The 16,027-nt window shown below is 39.2% G+C and overlaps 1 protein-coding gene across 1 annotated transcript; it reads left to right on the plus strand.

Moving 5' to 3' along the window:
* The first annotated feature begins 3,528 nt into the window (after positions 1 to 3,528).
* LOC306876867 (serine/threonine-protein kinase SIK2-like) lies at positions 3,529 to 14,575 on the plus strand. The gene is made up of 14 exons (XM_079428303.1): positions 3,529 to 3,759; positions 4,166 to 4,350; positions 4,510 to 4,626; positions 7,673 to 7,736; positions 8,178 to 8,339; positions 8,615 to 8,739; positions 9,042 to 9,165; positions 9,257 to 9,477; positions 9,873 to 10,022; positions 10,116 to 10,226; positions 10,525 to 10,750; positions 10,833 to 11,087; positions 11,190 to 11,415; positions 11,670 to 14,575. The coding sequence occupies exons 2-14, from the start codon at positions 4,198 to 4,200 to the stop codon at positions 12,157 to 12,159; spliced, it is 2,424 nt and encodes an 807-aa protein (XP_079284429.1). The 5' UTR covers positions 3,529 to 3,759; positions 4,166 to 4,197; the 3' UTR covers positions 12,160 to 14,575.
* The last annotated feature ends 1,452 nt before the right edge of the window (positions 14,576 to 16,027 follow it).

Consider the following 16,027-nt stretch of genomic DNA (forward strand, 5'->3'; position numbering starts at 1 on the left):
TAATAAAATCATCACAATGATTCACAAGTAATCCACACAACACAGTCCATTAATTAACATATTTTGATGTGAAAAGCTGCATGTTTTTAAGAAATCTTTTAATAAGGCATTTTAACCTTAAACCATTGCTTCTGGACAACATTTGAGTCCATAATCCATAATAATGCTTTCTCCAGTGAAAAAGTCCATCCAATGCTGTCCTCTCACATAAAAATCCACACATATGTTCACAACTCTTTTTGACTGTTTTCACTTGTAAATGGTGCTTGATCAGTGCATATTTCTCTCCTGATTCGGATGAGACTTGGACAGAGAAGCAAGCATTTGGAGTTAAAAACAACAATGATTTTTTTTATATATATTTTTTTTACAAACAGGCAGCTTGTGTATTGCTTAAATTTCTTGTGGATTATTGTGATTTTTAATCAACTGTTTGGACTCATTCTGACGGCACCCATTCGCTGCAGTGGATCCATTGGTGAGCAAGTAATATAAAGCTACATTTTATTTTTTGGGGGTGAACAGCCAGAAAAGAAAAAAAAATAGAAATTTAAATTGTTTTCCTTTTGAATTCCTTTTAATTTTCTTACCCCGTTGATTTTTTTCCATGCTTAAACTCTCTTAATTTTGATAAATATTTCCGAAAACAAGACTCAATGACATTTTGCTTTAGGAAATGTTTGAATTTTTGCACAGAAAAATACATTAAAATGGAAAAATAAGAAAATCTTTTTTTTTTTTTTTTTTTTTTGCAGCTGAAGTTATCCAGTCTCTTGTTTATTTATTCTCAAAGTCTATTCCAGTTGCACCATGACTCAGAAACTTTTTGACACTACTATAAGCACGGAGCGGAAAAAAGTTTGTGTGTTGTTGAAGGTGTTGAATGTCTCACCACCAAAACCAAGAAACTCCAGAGACTTTCATCGTCTTTTGCGTGGGCAGCACATCCTCTGTTTCTGAAAGGTCGCATTTTAGGGAGACCCCTCATTAATGTCACGGTGTGAAGATACTATACTGGGGTTTCTTTTCAGAGATTCAGACGGAGTCCCCAATCTTCACCTTGTGTGAAGAAAGAAATTTAGGTGCTTTCCGCAACCCACCAGCATCTAAATCATGGACTCGCAGATAGTGACTAAGCCAGATATTGCACAAAAATATATGAGAAATAAAAATAGATTTCTTTCAAAACACAGGAGATGACAACATGTGACTCAAAAGAGAAATCTTTTGCGTAAGAGACAGTAGGGAAGAAGTCCACTTTCTTTTTTTGATAAATTGCAAGCAGCAAGGTCTATGAATTATGAGCTGGATTGAATGAGCTCCTAATCTGAAACATATTTTTTGTCTGGAAGATAATCTTCGTCATCTGTTTGACAGATGAATTGAGGTCACCGAAAGTAAAACATTACACCTGTTGATAATAAGAATAATGCCACGTTTCATTCCATGACAAACAAGTGTGTGTTTTACAATCCTGTTGTTCAAACTGTCATCTATGGTATGCCGTATTGCCACCATATTACCCTTGTGCGTCTGTTTCAGTGTTGACGCACCAATAACCAGCTGATCTTTATCTGTATCAGCCATTTCGAATGGCTTTATTCCTCTGCGGGGTTGCCTCAGACATAAATCTATGCACCGGTGTGTGTGTGCATGAATGAGATTGTGTGCCCACAGGGAGGGGTTTGCAAACAAAAGCTTGTGCATGCACATATTTGCATGCAAATGTAAGATCTCTGAGAAATGCTAATGCCGATGCGGTATATGCTCTCTGTGGACATTAAGCATTGTCATATAGATCAGTGTTGTGCATACACAATGAATGATGCACCCCTCCATCTCTTGTTGAGCTGCAGAGCAGATTACTCACAGCCTTGACTTTCAGAAGGAGACTCGAATCTTGCAAAGAGCCCTGCAAGCAGTGTTTTTTAAGAACATAATTATGCATTACAATCACTGCAGGTGTAAATGTGCATATTTAGAGAATGTGCATATATTGAGCTTTTTGAGTATTTCATTCCAAAAGCATTGGGACTGATATCAAGTATGACTGCATACTTTATTTTATGTAACTGTTAGGAATATGTGTAGCTGAAAAAAGTCAAACCTGTTCATTAGAGGAGGTTGTTTACATAGTTGGTAGTGTAAAATACCTTATAAAGTATTAGTAATGACAAAATGCAATATATGAAATAAAGAATGCATAGCCAACCCAGACCACACAGTATTTCTATATTCAGTAATACTTAGGTTTCATGTGTTTAACATTTGTTAACAACACACTAACAATGAAAAATACATATATACTGTACATCAAAATAATGCATTATTATAATTTAAAGTTGCATCTGTTAAATGGATCCAAGCTAACATGAACTAACAATGAATGGTTGTTTTTTATTAACGCGGTAACATATTACAATAGTTTCATCTGCAAATATTAGTTAATGCCTTAACTAACACGAACTAATTAATGAATAATATGTTTTACACAATTTATAAACCTTGTTATTTTAGTTATGTTCATGTTAGTTCAAAGTGCATTAATGTTAACAGGTACAAATAAATGCTGATATTAACAAGAACCAAGATTAATAAATGCTGTATACATTTTATTCATTGTTAACTCATGTTAACAAATTAAACCTTATTGTAAAGTGTTTATGCATATACTAGTTTTGGTAATGCAAATATTTTTCATGTGGGTCAGGTTTTGCATTAGAGTGACGGTCGCACGGTTACACTAATAAATCACTATGGATAAAAGTATTTGCTAAATGATAGCTTGCTATTTACTTTCTTACTAAATGCCCATCAGAACAAGATATTTAAGCTAGCCTATATGTATTTGCATGTGTAAATAACGGATGGAAAATGAAAAACAATTACATTTGACCCCTATAAACATCCAATTAAAATTGCAAAAAAAAAAAAAAACATTCTTAAAAATAAAGGTTCTTTATTGGCATCAATGGTTCTATGGTTCTTTAGATTTTTTAAATGTTCTTCAGAATGGCTCTTTTAGGAACTGTTCACAGAAAGGTTCTTTTGGCATCACTGTATAAACACCCGTTTGGAACTTTTATTTTTAAGAGAGTAAAGGAATTCCAGAAATGCCATATGGATGTAGATGTGTGTATAAAAATGTTTCTTTTAGGGTTCAATGTACACTGGGAACTCAGATGAACCCCAAAACAAACATGCATTCTCACAATCATAATTCATTCTTTGTATTCCTCAAACAACACAAGCATGGCAAGCAAGAGTGTGCATGCCTTCCAGCAGGTGGAGCAGAGCCTCCGAGCCTCCATCACACCAGCAGCTTGAGAGCGGCGACACTTCTCCGCCACTGGCGTCATCGTCCTCATCTCCAAGCAACCCCTCCATCAGCACTGGCGTCACCGCACAACGAGCCGCACGGTTGCTCGGCAACTTCTGCCTTGTGCGCTCTCGCCCAGCTCTGGGCTCTGACGCGAGTGTGACGTTAATGAGGCGGGTATCAGAGGAGGAGAGGCGGAGTCCTTCATCACAGCACGAGCCTGTAGCTCTCGCCTCGCGCCGGCAGAGCTGCTCAAGAGCGGAGCCTCACCTTGTACATAGTAGCGCGCTCCGTCAAAGTGTGTATCGCTGTGCATAGAAAGACGGAGTAAAAACAAAAATAAGTTTTCCCTCAAGATTTGCATAAGGAATGACTTATAAATGCAGATTTAAAAATCATTTGTACTGTCGAAGGAGGTGGAATTTATTCGTGCGTTAAAGGTAAGAGTACCTTCGCTTTTGATATTTCCCATGACAAAATCCTATATAAATTATATAGCCTACCTAGATTATTATTATTATTTAATTATTTGACATTTCAAGGACGTTTACGTGGTTTTACCTGTTTGTCCATTGTCTGAAGTTTCTGGCTACAATTTGAATGACTTTTACAATGACATTAACTTGCTTTTAAGTGAGTTAAAATATGGTACATGTCAGTGCATCTTAAAATAAAATGTTATATTTATTAATGATCAAGTAATCATATAGCTACTGTTTTGTGAATGTTGTGATGGGATCGCATGTGTTGTTAATAACGAATAGTAAGAATAATGATTGTAAATTTGTCGCTCAAGTTCAGTGGTATTCGTGCGCATTTATAACGTGCAATTTCTGGTTTATGCAGATAAATTAAAATTATCGCTGCGCCTCGGCATCATGGTTATAATGACGGGCAGCAGCGCGGGCTCTCAGTCAAGTTGTGCCCAGGCCAGGCCTCTGCAGGTCGGCTTCTATGAGATCATCAGAACCCTCGGCAAGGGAAACTTCGCTGTGGTCAAACTGGCCAGACACAAAGTCACGAAAACACAGGTAAACCTCCTGCAGAATATTTTGAACTTTTTGCATTTAAAAAACAAAACAAAGTTATTTTCTGTCTTTTGATATTTCCCTACAAATTGTTAAATAATAATAATGTACAATATATTCAGCTGCGTTTCTAAATGTGTATTTCGTTGTATTTTCATGCAGGTTGCAATTAAAATAATTGATAAAACAAGACTAAACTCGGCCAATTTGGAGAAAATCTACAGGGAGGTTCAGATTATGAAGCTGCTCAATCACCCTCACATCATAAAGCTCTATCAGGTAAGTTATAGGATTTGTAAAGTTAATAATGATGCTGTAATTACAACGGCTTCCCTGTTGAAATGCCTGGATTAATGTCAGTTAAACTGAGGGAGTGTTGTGTATTTTAGCATGATCAGTGACATGGAGAGAGTGTGGTTCAATGGTGAATATCTAAGTGTTGATCAGGCAAATGGTGAGCTGCTCTTCTCTGGAAGTACATCTGGATAGTGTGCAATGTATAAATAGACTGAAGTTACTTTCTTCCTTGCATTCAGCTTCTGCATAGCAACTGTCCGCTGCGTTACACTGTTAAATATGTTTCGTCAGGTTGCTGATTTTATTGAATTAAATACAGGATATAAGTATTTTAGAAGTAGAAATAAATTCTGAAAATATGTGTTTTTGTCTGGGAATGAGAGGCACAGAAAAACAGAGAGTGTGTTGGACATAGGGATACAGGGTCTAAATCTCTGACTTAATTAGCGCTGGTGGAAATCAAATGCAGTGTGTGTGCAGAGTCACGTGAAGCTAGCCAGAGGAAAAATCTCTAAGAAGTACAATCTGATTTGATCCCTGGGTTTTGTCGCCGTAGTTTGGCTCGCACATTCATGCAAAGAGTGGCAGGCTAATGCGGGGTGCTAATATGTCAGCACATTCTTTCTCTCATAGCCTGTTCAATTTAAGTTTGTTTTGTTCAGAGATTAGCATTTTACAGATTATACTGAGATCTGAGGTTGCAAGAAACTAAAATCCTTGGGAATAACATCACACCTCACTTCTTTGGATCTGACCTCTCACATTTGTAAAAGATGTGAGTTTTTGGGAAATGAGCAGCAGCGTTGTAGTTATGATATGAGCTGGATGTGCCATTCCTTCACCATACTCTTTCATATTAATTCATTAAAACATATCCTAATGTCATCCAATATATAAGATGACGACTGCAGCATCAGTAAGAATCCTTCACGAAAGTGTCCTGGATTTTTTAGCTTTCAGTTTGTTCCCGGTTTAGAGTCCGATAACGTCAAACGTACCTCTCCTTTCACAACTGAAGCCCTGTTTATTTAAAGCAAAAAGCCCTTGAGATGAAAAATGTAGAACTAGTGACCTATGACCTCTCATGATAAACTGTTTCTGTTCTCATGCTGCATGTACAAACAATCCCTTTATTGCCTTTAGCTTCTCATTCACTTCATATACACTGTATTCAGAACTATCAATAGTTTCCTTCACTCATCTCCCTCTGAGTTCGTGACGAAGGGAGTCGTCTCTGTGGGCCAAACAGGATGGGGTTTCTAAGGAAGCTATGACATCATTGGCACCTCTGGGTTGACACTAAAGGCTGAAGTCTTTGGACGCCGGATTTATCTAGAGATAAAGACCCTTTTCCTGCTGTTGTAGGCCTACAGCCTGACTACGCGGGTCATGACACGTTATGTTTGCTATGGCATGGCTCGATACCATTTGCTATGGCATGGCTAAATAGATACCATAGGTGACAAATAACCAGCCTAAAAAGATAAGTGAATTGAAAACAATTATATTAAAATAATAATAATAAAACAGATTCATATATTAATACCTTTGTATCAAACTGTAACAAAAAACCTACACGGAACATAGGTTATATTTTGATGTTGGAGAAAAAAACTAAGTAAGTAAAATATATTCAAATCTTCTTATCTTTTCAGTGCAAACAAAATATCTCAAAAAAACCTACCAGGAAGATTAGATTACATTTTGACTGAGTTTGACGAAAAAAAAAATACAACTGAAGTAACGCAATTAATACAACAAATGTTGCTTTATTGTAAAGTGTTATTCAAACAGTCAAAGTAATATTCAAAATTTTAAATTATTTCTCTCTCTCTCCGATTTTTCTCAGATTTCAGACGCCAATAGCCAAAGAAAAAGCATTAAATATATCTCACTCTCTCGGCTGCTTCATATTAGTGGTCGGCAGCGCGGCAGAAACATTCCCTTCATATTATTGATACGAAAATTAATATAGCAAAACACTTGCGTAATTCAAATTCAATTAATATTCGACTGTATGAAATGCAAGTGACCAAAACTTCAGTGTCACACATGCACATTTGAGCTTTCGTTGTTACTGTATCGCATCTTATGTATATGTGCGTTGATCAGTTGTAAATAAAAGTTTATTTCCAGTATTTCCAGTACCGGTATACCGCGCATCCCTATTAGGCATTGACCTGAAATATCTTGAGTCTGAGCGCTTATATGGACAATTACACAGCTTTTCTCAGCAAGAGAAAAAGAGGACAGCATAGAACCTGTTGTGCAACTCTTTCTGGTAGCGCAACATGCAGCGTTTAGTATTTCTCCCTCAGGCCTCAGCCGGGAACTTGCGGGACATTCCCATAAAGGGCAAGGACGTCATACACCCTCTCTTTTATAATTTCTTACGCTATTAATTGTTGAACTACAGTTTCTTTTGTGTCACTGCATGCCTTTGTGCTCAAACTAGGTCTTATGTGTAAACTTATTTTATGGTTCAAAAGAAATGGGTTGCTGAAGATAAAGTTTCAGCTTTCATTAGCTGCTTCAGGGGTATTGATGGATCAGACAGCAAGCATCTGAGAGAGACGTGTGTGTGTGTGTGTGTGTGTGCTCAGTGCATTCAGGAAATGCTTGGGTACACTCTTATGCAATGGTGCGTATCATTACAAGCTAACCTGTCATGTCTGAATGACAAAAACTATGAGAAGTTGACAGAAAAAAGGAAATTTGGTTTGAAAGAGAAGTAGAGATCAGACAGTTGGCTTGTTGATGCATAAAATGTACATTGACATGTCTGAGATTTAAATTACAATTTAAAAAGTATATTTTGTTGATTTTTAATGAGTATATTACTGCATTATTAAACCATTTTAAATTGTTTTTTTGTATAAATAAACTTCCAATATTCAATGCATTTCTTAGTATTACTTCATAAAAGCTACATGCACAAAATGTTTAAAGAAATTACAAAATGTGATCATTTGATAATGTGATTAAATAATTATTTTTGTTAATTATATGATGTTTTTTGTCTTTACAGGTCATGGAGACCAAAGACATGCTGTACATCGTGACAGAGTATGCAAAAAATGGAGAAATGTTTGGTAAGTGGAAACACTTTTGTAAATGAATGACTAATTAATCTGTGAAAAGACTGACGGGCGTCTGTTGTTTTTGACGTCTGTGGCTCTCCCAAAAACTCTTGTCCAGTTGTTGTGGATATTGAGGTCTGACGGGGAGAGAATTATTTAGATCAGCACTGCCGTCAGAGCAGTGAGTCAGTGAGTGAGCACAAAGCGAGACAGGTGTTGGATTTTCAAGCTTTATGTAACTATGTAAAAGGGATAAGCTGCTCTACCTCTGCTTGTCCTCACCACCTAGGGATTTAAACTATATAACATACCTGTCTCTTCACCTGTCATATACTCAGCCTTTAAAAAAAACAATGGCTGTCTCCCCAGATAAACCGTAGGCTTGGTTCTGTCTTTATATGGTGTTTTTAAGGCGATGTCTCCTCCCTTCCTAAGCCATCCTCTTTTTTACAGACTATCTGACGTCCAACGGAAGGATGAGTGAAAATGAGGCATGTAAGAAGTTTTGGCAGATTCTGATGGCGGTGGACTACTGCCACCGGCACCACATTGTCCACAGAGACCTCAAAACTGAAAACCTGCTGCTAGATGCCAACATGAATATCAAGCTGGCAGGTAAGCAAAGAAAATAAGCTTTTAAGGGTTCACGTATTGATGTGCGCTGCTCATAAACACTTTCCATAGCCAGACTATGAGTGTTCTAAAAAGAAAGTAATTACAGAATTCACAGTTAGGATCAGTAATAAAATTAAGTAATCAAACCAGCCTGATTCTCACAGGTCATCCGTTATAGGTCTTTATATAAGGATTGTATACCATTTACATGCAGTTTGATGAGTAATAAGTCTTTTCTTCCACAAAGAACTCAATTCTTTTTTTTTTTTCTCCAGACTTTGGATTTGGAAACTTCTATAATGCTGGGGAGCCTCTTTCCACGTGGTGTGGAAGCCCACCATACGCTGCCCCCGAGGTCTTTGAGGGGAAGGAATATGAGGGGCCACAGTTAGACATATGGGTATGTTTATCATTATGTTTGTCACCTGATGTCTTACACAGCTGCTGAAAATGAAATTATAATTATAAAATTATCATTATGCAATTACAAAAGCACTGCTTAGAAAGCAAAACTCTGTTTAGCATTTATAAATACCAATTTCAATGATGTCATTGTCTAATTTGCATTCAAAATTGCAGCTGGTCCTTTAGCTAACACCTATTTGCATATTGAATTTAATATAGAACACTATTATTTGCTGCCTTGCAAGCACTGGGATTAATGCAAATCTAATACATGCTACAAATATGTCTCTTTAACAGAGTCTAGGAGTGGTTTTGTATGTGTTGGTGTGCGGGTCCCTGCCCTTTGATGGGGACAGTCTTCCAGCTCTGAGACAGAGGGTGACGGAAGGACGCTTCAGAATACCATTCTTCATGTCACAAGGTACAGCTCTTCGCTCCCTCTTTTCACATACAATTCTGCATCATTGTCAGAAAACCATTTTTGACTGAGATCTCCTTGTCTGCTTGTCCAGACTGTGAAAATCTGATTCGTAAGATGTTGGTTGTCGACCCGGCCAAGCGGATCAGTGTGGCACAGATCAAGCAGCACCGCTGGATGCTTGCGGATCCCAGTGCGCCCCACCAGACCCTTTCCCTGTCCCTCACTGACTACAACTCCAACCTGGGAGACTACAGTGAACCTGTGTTGGGTATCATGCAGACCCTCGGCATTGACAGACAGAGGACTGTGGAGGTGAGAAAAGGGGCAGATACAGTAGAGACATGTGTCTCTGTATATATTACAAACAGTACGGGGTTAGTTATTTCCAGCAGGGAAGGGCGTGTTTACCAGAGCAAGGGTTAATGTTGTTCGAAGGGCATAAATTGTCAATTTGTCACCTCAGAATAAAAACAACACCCTATGCAACACCCTATGCAGACATTAAGTATGTCCTTCTGTTGGCACAGAAAGGATAAACACAGTAGCATCTGTTTTGAAAGCTGCCATGCTGTGTTGCTTTTAACTTTCAGTAATATCCCTTAAGAACTTAATTCTTGACGCAGACTGCCTGCGTTTCATTACACCTGTTAAAGTGACGCTCAGTATGTTCACTGTGTCTAAAACAGTTTTTCGATTGCTTTCCATAGTCTCTCCAGAACAGTAGCTACAACCACTTCTCAGCAATCTATTACCTGCTGCTAGAAAGAGTGAAGGAGCACCAAAGCCAACAGCTGAGCCGCCAATGCGGGGCCTGGAATCAGAGGTCGAGGACGCCGTCCGATTCCTCCACCCCAGAGGTGAGTGTCAGAGCGAGGCCAAAGCAGACTCCTGTTTGAAATGAAATCTCCCTGTGCTAACTCAGCTCTTCCTCTGTCCATCTCACTTTCAAGGTGATCATGGAGTCGTCTGACAGCTTCAGAACCTCAGCCTTCCCTGTCGCCACCAAGGTGAACACTCCTGTCCATTCAGAGATGGAATGTGAACAAGGAGGCCTGTTTCAGGTCAGTACTTCCCTTGAGCTTGACGTAATCCCTCTCTAGACTAAGAGTGGGGAATTTGAGGTCCACTTTCCTGTAGAGATTAGCTCCAACCCTGATTAAACATATCTCAAAATCGGCAGGACAGTGGACCTTGAGGACCAGAGTTGCCCACCCCTGCTCTTGACCCTTCTCTTCCTAGTCACTCAGTAAATAGACTCCCTGTCCTGTTTCATATTGCAGATATGCAGTGCACCCCCAATCCCCCTCCTCCATTAGAGACAGGCAGTGGCTAATGTGAATGCCTCCCTCCCTTCCTCAGCGCGTGGTGTGCCCGGTGGAGGCCAGCCTGAACGGCCTCCTGTGGAACCGATCCATCTCCCCCAACAGCCTGCTGGAGACCACAATAAGTGAGGAGGTGCGACCTCATGACCTGGAAGAGGAAGAGGGGATGCTGCAGGTCCAGCCGCCCCATTTGCCCAGCACCACCTCCCGAAGGCACACGCTTGCAGAGGTCTCCGCTCGATTCCACCAGTGCAATCCACCTTGTAAGTGAAATGTTAATATTATGGTAAAATGAAGGACTTAATGCAAGGATCTGGTTGTTAATTACACACCATCCTCTCTCAGGTATTGTGGTTAGCCCCTCGGACGGTGCTTCTTCTGACAGCTGTCTGAAGTCCTCCTCGAACCCCAACCCGGCTCTCTCCACGGCTGTAGGGGATCTTTCATCACTGCTTGCCTTCAATATTGGCCCGGAGGCATCAGCCCCTGCTGGGATGCCCCTCACTCTTTCCTCCAACCTCCTCTTGCAGAACCAAGGCAGTATGCTTGCAGCCAGCTTCCAAGAGGGCCGTAGGGCTTCAGACACCTCCCTAACACAGGGTGAGTATCATTAAATTAAAAATTTATGTTTAAGCACATGTGCCAGCTTTATAGAATCACATTGCTAAGTAGTTTCTAACTGGTCTATGATTATTTCTGTAGGGCTGAAGGCGTTCAGACAGCAGCTGAGGAAGAACACTCGTGCAAAAGGTCTGCTGGGGTTGAACAAGATCAAAGGTCTGGCACGACAGGTGTGCCCTCCAACCTCATGCTCCAGAGGCAGCCGGGGGTCACTCGGCCCAACTATGTGCTCTCTCTCAAGCCTCCAAAGCTCCAGCGGCCCCCGCGAGCGTCGCAGCATGCTGGAGGAAGTTCTGCACCAGCAAAGGTGAGAAGAAATCCATAGATACCCCAGATTGCTAAAGATTGGAAGCATCAGTGTTTCCCAACACTGTTCCTGGTGCCACCCCAGTACTCCACAATTTTGAACTCTTCCCAATCAAACACACCTGAATCAGCTAATTAGTAGAGACTCCTAGATAAAGGAGACATTCAAAATGTGTACTGTTGAGGTGCCTCCAGGAATAGGGTTGGTACATTGCTTGCATACACCTAAAACTCTGTTATTCTTTCATGATACAGGATGCTGCAGATCCAGCACCAGCCTCAGCCCCAAGTCCAGTCTCAGCAACCCGTGCTCTTCCTCTCACTGTCCCACCCCTCATCTCCTCCCTCCAACAATCTCTTCGCCCCTGCTGCCCTCTTTTCCAACCCCCCAACTCAACCTATCCTCCCTCCGTGCCAGCAGACCCCCATCACCTTCCAGCACAACCTGTGGAAGCAGCAGCAGTCTCTTGACTCCTCTTCCTCGTCCTCGTCCTTGTCCCCCGTGGCATCTGCTGCCCATCTTCTGGAGGCTCGTCTGCACATCAGCCAGCGGCCGCATCTCCACCCTCAGTCCCCACAGCACCTGCAGCTCCAGCCCTCCATCCCGTCCCAAGGGCCTTTCTCCCTCCTGCCCCAGCAGGGCAGTTGGACCCTGAGCACCAGCATCGAGCCTGAGCCTGATGTCCAAGGGCTGGTCTGTGCCGGTCAAAAGCAGCAACTCAGCAGTTGTGTCATGGTCAAGTAAAGACAGCTTTGAAGACTTTGAAGAAGGTCTTAGAGTGATGCTGACTGCTTCCACCACTCTTACTCCAGAGTGCGCCAATGGTGTTGAGTGTCAGAACTTGAAAGAATCTCATTATGATGATGTTCAATAGTTTTCTAATGCAAAGGAGAGACTCTCTCTGGACACACAATTCCACGACTGTGTCTACATGTGTTGAAATGACCAGAGAAAATAAGAAGAAGCAATAACCAACCTCTTCATTGAGCCTATGACCCTTGCCAGGTGCTCCTGTCCACACAGCAATAAAGGACGGGTCGCTGAACAAGGAACTGAATAGTGTAAGTTTTCATCCATTTGCAAGTGGGTCCACTCATACGTACTGGCCTCCACAATCGCAAATGATTATGTCAGAGACGCTTGTTTATCCTCTATACAAGTATGACAATAAGACAGTGAGGTCTTCCTTATAGATTTTTCCCAGTGATTTCCTTTCAGATCTTGAACTTTTTATTTTGTGTTTTACATCTCCAGAGAAGACCAAAGTTGATTGCATTTTTTTTTGCCTCTTTGATTTCTTTCCTAGAAGTTCTTGAAACAAAATGCAGTATCTGACTTATCCATACTTCCAAAACTAAGAAAAAAATACTGTCATTTCACCTGTGATGTGAAAACGTGCGCAAACTAGCCACACTATGCCTCCAATGATGTGTGTGCTATGAAGAAGCGCCTTAGCATGCGGGGAACGTCAAGACAAATGAGAGTAAGCTAGATATAAGCACAAGAGGTACTGCATAGTGTTTATTAGACCAGGTCTTTGGGTTTCGCTCTCTGTGACAATGACTTTAATGCTACTTCATGTTTAGTCACATGTATACAAAGACACTAGACAATTATGATCATACAAATGTGCACCTACCAATGACTTACTGAAATTAGGAGACATTGTCCAGCCAAGACGTTCAGCTTGGTCCATCAAGACTCCTCTTCCATCAGTTCACTACCTCCTCCATAACTGATCTTTCACCTCAAAAGGCTGTATCTCAACTAACACTGTATGAGAATAAGTTTGGCCCATTAGAATGTCTTGAACCCATGACCCTCATTAATGGTGTAAATTTGCTTTTAATCTTTTTTTTAAACAGTGAACAAAGAATATGAGTATAGTGCAATATTTCACATTGAAATGTAGAACCAGGAGAGGAAGCTGTTGTAGGAAAGCAAAAGGTACTTCATGCCTGATAATGCTATTTTATTCTTTCTTTTATAGAGCATGTTTTTTTTTTCTGTCTGTAAGGATTGTATGTACGAGATGATTTTAATGATGTATTTTGCATGAGCATAGGAAATAAGAGTCTGACCATTTTGTACAGCTTGTTGACACAGGTTGCCTTTGCATCCAGGCTGGCTTTGTAGAACGGCAGAACTAGAAAAATTACAGGAAAAGCCAAAGAGAGAGTGCAGGGAAGATCAAGAGAAGCATACATTTTTCTATAGATGTCACGGTGGTGAAAAGCTCTCCTTTTATTAAAGTGTAGCACGTTTAAATCTCCTAAAAGCAGTCATACTGCTCAGATGTACAAAGTAGCTGCCTCCTCTAGTTAACAAATATTTGATAAGCAATCGTTTTAGGTTCTCCCTCGTATAATTTTTCTTGATTAAAATGCACACACAGATAGCTGAAGATGTCTTGTAGCAATAGAGTTGAATTTCATTTTTTTTATCTTTAGCTTACGATCTAAGTGCTAGAAGTAGATTTCAGAAGTGTTTCTGGGTTTGTGTGCAATTTATATGAAATAATAATGTGTTACCATTGTTTAAGCTCCATTTGCTTGAAGCACTGTTTTTATAGCTGTATGATCCTGTTGCAAGCCTGTCTTTTGTGAATTTGACATATTTGTGCAATGGTTTTTAGTAGATTAGAAAAAAATCTGTACTGTGTTTCCAGATTGGGTCATAAAACGACAGTGTTTGAAACCAGTGCAGGTAAAGATGTGTTGAAGCTAAAGCTGTTCCAAGGTGATGTAAGAAACAGTGTTAACACCCCTTTCCTTTTTCACCCACCACCAAACTTGTGCCTTTGTCTGAACAAATCCAGTGGTGGTGATTTTTTTGTTTATGTTTGATTTATCTTAGTTCAAACACCCCATTGTATAATTTCATTTGACTATTATGCACTTTATGATGACAGTTGCTTTTGAAAATAGTGTTTGTTTCCACTGCAGGTATACACAAGTCTGTAGTTACTTTTGAAACACTATGTTTTCATGCCGAACTGTTCTAGTCTTTTTTAGTCTAGTTTTTTTTGGGGGGGGTTATATTTCCCTGATGTGCTTGCTTGCTGTATGTGTGATTGTACATGGCTGTGTGAAAGTATATGAGAGATGAAGTTTTATTTATGTGGCTATTTATTTGAATAAAAAATCAACTCTTGAAATGTATTTCTGTGTTTAGATGTGTTTTATTTGGGGGGTTTCTATTTGTTTTAATGGAATTTCACTTTGCTATTAAGTATCAATTTAAAACATCATATAGTTACTAAAAAGTATTAGTGTTATTGAATAATGGATATTAAGCATGTTTCCTCAAAACAAAATGCCTATTTTTTTCTTTAAAGAAAATTTGATTTATCATATATAAGATTATCAGGATTATATAAAAGCATGATTATTCAGATACAAATTTACATGTACAATATGCTATAAACATATACCTATATAATGCAAAACAACAACAAAAAATAATAATAAATAAATTAGTTTGTTTAAAGTCAAATATCTAAAATGACCAAAATAATAATAATAATCATCATCTTTTAATTGTTTCTGGGTTTTTTTCATTTCCCTTTTTTTCTTGTGTTAAGCATAAATCGTAGAAATTATTCAACTATTTTCTTGTGGTGTATAATACAGTACTTCGATATAGGTCTACTTCTTGAGTATTTATTTTGTTTTAATGGAATTATTATTATTAGCATTTTTTTGCAACAACAATACATTTATTCTAAAAAGTTACAGGAAACAAGAATCTTCTTGTGGCATAATAAATATACAATACATAATCCAAGATATATTCTCTGAAAACTCATTTATTTTTCTTATGCAGTTTGCTTCTCAAGTATTTGATGGAAACAGCAAAAAACTGATTTGAGAAAGTTTCTTCTTTTTTTTTTTTTTTGTAGTGGTACAACAACATGTTTAAATAATATGAGATGTATTTCCAGACCGTAAAAAACTCAGAGACCCGAGCAACCAGTAGAAACATAACAATTAGCATGAAATACAACTGTCTGTAATATATAATCTAATGTGACAGTTTCTGCAGAGAGGATCACAGGTACAGTGGAGGACAGAGCACATGTAAACACATTCCAGCATGTGTGCGCTCATCGCTCCAGCTGTAAGCTAGCGGGTGGCTCTGTGCCCAAAGAGCTTGCATTGATCTGTGCTGGGAATTCCATGCTCATACATTCAGCTCCAAAGCCAGCGGTCCATGCCAATCATTCTGACTGGATGCCCTGCTCAAACGCCTGCTCACAGCGTGTCAAAACCTCTGTCACACAGACACTGATTGATGAAGCTCCCTTAAATACCTTTGTGTGTATATCCAGATCTCTCTGAAATCATAGCTGATCTCATGATGAGGGCCTGCAGAAAAACATCAGTTACCAGGAACAGGTGTCAGTTTTCTACTTTTCATGATTCCTCATTTCATAAATGTCAAAGGTATGCTATGAAAATTAAAATGTTCACCTGCACTGAACAAAATATAAATAGCATGTTTCCTCCAAAACAAAATGCTTTTCAATTATCATATGTTAGATTATCAGTATTATTTAAACATCTAAATGTACAAATGTATATGTATATGTAAATGTATATATATATATATA

Source organism: Barbus barbus (assembly GCF_936440315.1).
Source record: "Barbus barbus genome assembly, chromosome: 11".
NCBI lineage: Eukaryota > Metazoa > Chordata > Actinopteri > Cypriniformes > Cyprinidae > Barbus > Barbus barbus.

Coding starts and splice junctions, on each gene's coding strand:
- LOC306876867 (XM_079428303.1), top strand. CDS start 4,198: ATGGTTATAATGACGGGCAGCAGCGCGGGCTCTCAGTCAAGTTGTGCC. Junction 4,627..7,672: donor ACATCATAAAGCTCTATCAG/GTAAGTTATAGG, acceptor TTGTCTTTACAG/GTCATGGAGACCAAAGACAT. Junction 10,751..10,832: donor CCACCAGTGCAATCCACCTT/GTAAGTGAAATG, acceptor ATCCTCTCTCAG/GTATTGTGGTTAGCCCCTCG.